This window comes from Tyto alba, unplaced genomic scaffold (genome assembly GCF_018691265.1).
Source record: "Tyto alba isolate M040663 unplaced genomic scaffold, T.alba_DEE_v4.0 Super-Scaffold_5, whole genome shotgun sequence".
Lineage (NCBI taxonomy): Eukaryota > Metazoa > Chordata > Aves > Strigiformes > Tytonidae > Tyto > Tyto alba.
Genome location: NW_024881326.1, coordinates 680,448 through 686,447, shown reverse-complemented (window position 1 = coordinate 686,447; position 6,000 = coordinate 680,448). Strand labels below are relative to the sequence as shown.

General features: G+C 61.5%; 1 protein-coding gene across 1 annotated transcript in view; it reads right to left on the bottom strand.

Moving 5' to 3' along the window:
- Positions 1-1,421: 1,421 nt before the first annotated feature.
- The window catches only part of BCORL1 (BCL6 corepressor like 1), a 28,327-nt gene continuing 23,748 nt past the window's right edge, over positions 1,422-6,000 (bottom strand). Inside the window, exons 13-14 of the mRNA XM_042807370.1 lie at positions 4,744-4,897; positions 1,422-2,977 (exon numbers count right to left, since the gene is read on the bottom strand). Coding sequence (XP_042663304.1) covers positions 2,701-2,977; positions 4,744-4,897 — 431 coding nt within the window. The 3' untranslated portion in view covers positions 1,422-2,700. The remainder of the gene's footprint in view (positions 2,978-4,743; positions 4,898-6,000) is intronic.

Sequence of the window (6,000 nt, the reverse complement as noted above, 5' to 3'; positions counted from 1 at the left end):
TGAGCCCCGTTTCCCTCTATTCTCAGGACCCTCCTGTGCTCTCCCGGCAGCGAGTCAGCACCGTACACTGCTGGGGATTCCCTCCCGTGGCGCTGTGTGATCGAGGCTTTCCTTCCAGTCCTGCCCTTACGGGCCTTCCTGCTGCCCTTGGGCTCCTTTTCCAGCCTTGTCACCCAGCCTCCAGAAGCAACCGTGTGCCTTGTGCCCCTCGCGCTGAAGCTGTGGCCGAGCAAGGCTTTCCTTGCAGGGATTAAACCGGGTTTTGCATCCCTGGAGCAGCAGCTGATTTCCATCAGGCCGGAGTATTTGCAGGTACCAGGCGGGCAGTGCCCTGCGGGGCTCTCAGCGCTTGCCGGCTCCGCTGGGGGCCAGTCCCTCCTCCTCCTCGCCTTTGCTGTGCTCCAGCACCACCTCGCTTCCAGCGCTGCAACGAGCCGAGCTGCTGCGGCCGAGGCAGGGGCGGGGAACGACCGAGTTGCTCAGCCGCGGTCGTTCTCCTTGCTGGATGTCCGCCGCTGCCTCGGATATCCAGGCTTTGTTTTTCAGGTTTTCTGCTCTCGCCAGCCAGCGCCTTGGGCCCTTTTCTACTCACTTTTGCCTCCATCTTTGCTCCTCCTTTACCCTTCTGCTGTGATCTTCGCCCGCACACACGAACACCCCCCCCCCCCATGGCTGCAGGGGCAGCTCTGCCTGTGCGCAGACCCCCCTGCCCCTCGCTGCCGCAGCTGCTGTGCTCGTCCGTGTGTCCCCCCCCCCCGTCACCGCTACCGCTGCCTGGGTGCAGCACCCCCCCCCCCCAAAGCAGCCCCCAGCCCCCCCTGCGGCTGGACAATGCCAGCACAGAATTACAGCTGCTTTACAAACCAGTCTTGTGCCTGGGCGTGTATTTTTCACGCCCCCAGCACCCCCCCACCCCACGTGTGTGCCCCCGGCCCTCGCTCCTGCAGAGGGGCCGATGCCGCGGGAGCTGTTTTGGGGCTCAGGTACATCCCGGGCACGTACAGAGCCTGAGCCGGCCCCGCGCCCTCGGAGGGCACCTGGGCTGGGGAGTGGAGGACGCAGGTTTAAAACGGTTCTTTTTGAGGCATGCTTCACGATTCAAAACCAAACAAACAAAAACTCAAACGGCAGCAGCCCCCCGTGAGCCCCCTCTCCTCCCCCGGGGGTGAAGCCAGGCGGGACGGCAGCCCCAGGGCCAGGGGCTGGGCCCAGCGCAGCGGCCGTGGGGCTTGGCCGCAGAGCTTCGGTGTCCAGCGCGAGCCCGTGGGCCGGGAGGAGCAGCAGAGAGGCCCCAAGAGCTTTTCTGGCTCGTCGACGTCCGGGGGGTCCTGGAGGAACCGCAGCCCCGGGCACCGCGCGAGGAGTCCGGCCCGCAGCGGGCACCCGACCCGGGCCAAGCAAGAACAGGCAGGAGACAGGGGGCCTGATGCAGGTTTTTTCTGTACATCAGTGTTTTTGACACCACAGCCTGTTGCTGCTTATAATAAATCAGAAATCAGAAAGAGCAACCAGAATACACACCCAAAGGCAAAAAACCCTCGGCTTAAACAAGGCGCTGCCCGGCCCCCAGGAGGGGAGGCTGGCGGCTGGGAGTCCAAGGGGAAGGGGTAACACCGGCCCTGGCTGGGAAGGAACACAACACAAAGGAAAAAAAAAAATGAACCAACAACCACAAAAAAAAAAAAAATTCAAACAGAAAAAAACAACAAAACCAAAAACCCACCCAACGCTCCCGCTGCGGAGCAGGGGAGAGCCAGAAAAAAACAAGATTGTCCCATCCTCAGTCCTGTTAGCACCTGTACAATAAAACTGTACCGTCTCCCCGGAGCGGAGCAGCCCTGCCCCGAGGCCCGGGCGCCGTGCCCGCTCTCTCCCAGGGAACTGCTCCTGGTGACACCGGAGGGGCGCGGGGGGAGGCCGAGCAGTCACCGCAGGGCAAGGAGGGGGGGGGATCTGCAGTGGTGAGAGACCCCCGGGGCGGGCGGGGAGGGGGGGACAAGCTGCCGGGAAGCGTGGGGGCCGGCGGGCTGCGCCTGCCTGTGCGCCGGGGACGGGGAGCAGCAGCACGAATGAGGGGCAGGAGGGAGCCCGGTGAGGGGACAGAGCAGCGGGATGTGACCGTCCCAGGATCGGTGTGAGAGCCCGGCCCTCGAGGGCCGTGACCCCCCCCCCCCCCCCCCCCGGGGTCTGCGGCGCAGGGGCTGGGCCGGGGGGAGCGCCGGCCTCGGGGAGTGCTGGAGAAAGGCCGGAGGAAGCCCTCATCCCCTAGCCCGGAGCTCACCATCACAGTGATACAGACTCAGCAAAACCAAAGGAAACATTACAAATTAAATACTAATTAAATAAATACTATGGAAGACGTCGGGAGGGGGAGGGCAAACAGAGAGGCGCAGTTCCGTGGGGTCGGGCGGGGAGGGGCAGCGGCACCCACCGCCCCTCGCTTCAGCGGAGCCGCCGCTGCCCCGTGAGCTCCGGGGGGGCTTCGGGGGGGGCCGGCGGCTGCAACCGCCGCTGCTCGGCGCGAAGGGGCCCCGGGAAGTCCTTGGAGGCAAGGGTCCTCTCTCCCCAGCCGGAGGGGAGCCTGAGGAGAGGAGGGCTGGCTGGCCAAAGACCCAGGTCCCGGCTGCTGGCGCTGAGGGGGGGGCTGCTTCCCGTTGGTCCTTATTATTGCCTCGTGACGCGGGGAGCGACCTGTCCCCGTCAGCTGCTCCAGGCCTGGTACTCCACCGCCGAGCCCAGGAGCTGCAGCAGCTCGGGCTCGTAGTGCACCAGCTCCACTGTCTCTGCCGCAGCCTGCGCCGGCTCGGGGCTCTCCTGCACCTCCTCCTGCGCCAGCACCTGGCTGAGCGAGACCTGGCGCTGGAACTCGGCCTTGGGCAGCGTGGCGACCTCGAAGTGCGGGAAGCGGGCCTGGAAGATGCGGGAGGACAGCTTCAGCCGCTTGAGCACGTCGGAGAAGAGGAACCAGTTGCAGGGCCTGCAAGGACGGCGAGAGGACGGCGGGTTGGGGGGGGGGGGGGGGCGGCCGGCACGCCGCCCTCCCCGCGCCGCAGCGCTGCCGCTGAGGCCCGGGCAGACCCACCCGCAGGACCGAGGCTCAGAGACGCGCCTGGGCTCGATCGCTGCTTCGCAGGGCGCGGCTTTTTAAAGCAGCCAAGGCAAGACAGGGATGTCAGAGTGAAAGCTACACCTTCAGAGGCCTCCCGGCAGCATCCCCGCCCAGCCCCGAGCCACACCAGGGGCTCCCCTTCCCACCCGGACACCACACGCAGCCCTCTGGACAGGCAGAAATCGGCGGGCACAGAAATCCGCTACGTAGAAAAGCGGCACTTTTACTGCTGCCTCTTCCAAGCCGCCTTTCCCCCCGCTGCAGTCCAAGCAAACGCAAGAGCCACGGTGCGAGGAGGTGCAGGAGGGAGGACTGCGCCGGTGCTGTGACCCGGTTTCGCCTTCCCCATGGCGGAGGGCAACCAACCCACCCGATGGGCAGCAGCTTGCACTGATGGGCCCATCGCTGGAGAAAAACGGGGCGAGGAGCAGCAGCAGAGGGAGGAGAGAGGCTCCCCGACAGGCAGGGCTCAGGGGACGCGTCTGCCGAGGCGCAGGATTGCTCGGGGAGACCCTGCCCGCGCCCTCGGGCTCGCTGAGGACCCCGGGCCTGTGCCAGGCGGCGCGGCCCGGGGCTGAGCCAGAGCTCTGCAGCAGCGGGAGGAGCGGGCACTGTGCTCCTGCAAGGCCCTGCCTTCAACCCCCCCCGATCTCTAAGCCTAATTTGAAGGAAAACAACCACCCGAGACACACAGGCTGCTCTTAACTTCAAGGAGCTGAAATGACTGACGCGCTGCCGCCTGTGAATGGGATGCCGGGGCTGTGACCGCCCGCGGTACAGAACAGCAGGCATCAGGCAGCCGACACAAAAACAACCAGCTTTTTGGCTTTTCCTGTGCTGCTTCTCGGTTTTGTTTTAAAACAAAGCCCTTTCTTAAACCAAAAGGGTTTTTCCTTGCCTGGTTCCCCCATGTATAGATCTTCCTCACCTCCCGTCCCTCAGTCTTTCTCTCCTCTATTATCTCGGGGGGTCAAGACCAAGGCGACTAAAACAGGGACCGAAGGACTTCGCCGGCTTTGGGCCAGCCACCAGCCAACGAACCCCAGGCTGGGCCTTCTCTAAGCACATCTACACCACGGGAGCACCCGTCCCAGTGAGTGTCCCGCCCGGGATGATGTCCCCCCCACCGTGACTGGAGAGCTGATCAGTCCCACCCAGGGGTTCACCTCAGCCTGACGCTCACTCCTGCCCTCGTCCGGAGAAATCCCGCCGTCAGGTCTCTGCTGACTGCAACAAGAGACCGAGGTGACCCCCCGGGAGGGGCACCTCTGAGAACGAGTCAAGGAAATTCCATCTTGCCCTGCGTCTTCCACTCGCTTCTCTGACGTGGGGCTTACAAGGTGTGGTTTCTACCCTCACATTTTTCTAAAAAAAGAGTCTACGCAATGCTTCATCGTGAGATGCTGTATGATGGGGCCTGTGCTGCAAGAGGCAGCTTGGGCTCTCAGAGTTTCTCAGGCAGGCATGAATTTTCCACACGAGCATCTCTTGTTAACCCTCACCTGGAGGACAGCCTAAGGCTTCCTTGCGCTGCTGCTATCCTCACAAGTTCAAGGGCTCTGTTCTGCGAGCTCCCCCTCCGCCCCAGCAGTAATGTCACCCAAATCCTCTCTGCTCCAGGAAAAGATACTCACCCCCGAGAGACTGACACTTGGAGGTTATAGCTGGGAAGCAGTGGCTTGTCCGAGAACTCGAACATGAAGTTGTCTGCCTCTTGCTCCTCTTCCTCCTGGTCTGAGCTCCCCGGAGGGTTGAGCAGCAGATCGCATCCGATGCTATCTTTCCCCTCTGCAACAAGCAAAACAGACGTTGGCATTGCTCACAGTTTCACGCCAGCCAGAGCTCAGTGCACCCTGGGGAACAGCTCAGCCCAGCGGGGCCGGCTACCACCGCCACCTCCTGTGCACCTTCCCACAGCACCGCTGAGAGCCAGGCTCCTCCTGCAGCCTCCTCTTCCAGCCCCCTGTTTGCAACAGCCCCTGCCTGCAAAACGAGCCACACTGACCGGCAGCCGGCCACGGGCTGACCCCCAGGCTCCCCCTGGAACGGCCTCAGCCCCCTCTCCTTTGCCAGCTGAGCAGCCTGGAGGAACCTGCGCCAGGAGGAAGGAGGTGGGTGCCCGAGATGCTTCGTCTGCACAGAGCCTATAGAGGAAGGCACCGCGCTCTGCTGCTCCACCCACAACTGCCAGCAGGTTATCTGGAGGAGCGTGCCAGCAACCCTGTCCAGATAAGGTGTGCAAGGCTGTGCCACCACGCTGTGCGGCACCTCTCGGGACTAATACAGCCACACACCAACACGCACGACTTCAGAGGATCGGCCCCACAGATTCCTGGCTTAAAGCTGACTGTTCCAGGAGGTATCTGAGCTCCAGCAGGATTTGCTTCCGGAGGAGATGGAGAGTAGCACCCGCGATCCATAAACCACTTAAGGACAGTTACATTTACTATTCACCCATCTGAAAAGCATCTGTTGAAAAATAGCTCGCTGCTTGGATTTTATTATTAAGAGGTATGACTAGTCTTAGTTTTGCAGAGTGTTTTCGTCCTGCTGAGATAATACAGGATAACTCCAAAAACTTCCAGAAAATAGAGTTTAGCTTCTACAGAAAGAAGTCAGACCAAATGTGCTGGTGAGCAAATAAACCAATCATGCAAAAGTTCAACACCACACACGGGAGGAAAGGCTGGAAAAAAATCTTATGGTGTGCTGCATGAGAAAGCTCCACACACCATACTGCTCTACGAATGAATGCAGCACCCAGCAAGAATGTTATTTTAATAGAGAAAAAACAGCAGATGACAGGAGACAAAGGCTCAAATGGGGTCTCAGGAAAAAAAATGAAGTCATTTCTTAGACCTGCCAAGGAAAAAAAAAAAAAATCCCTAAGA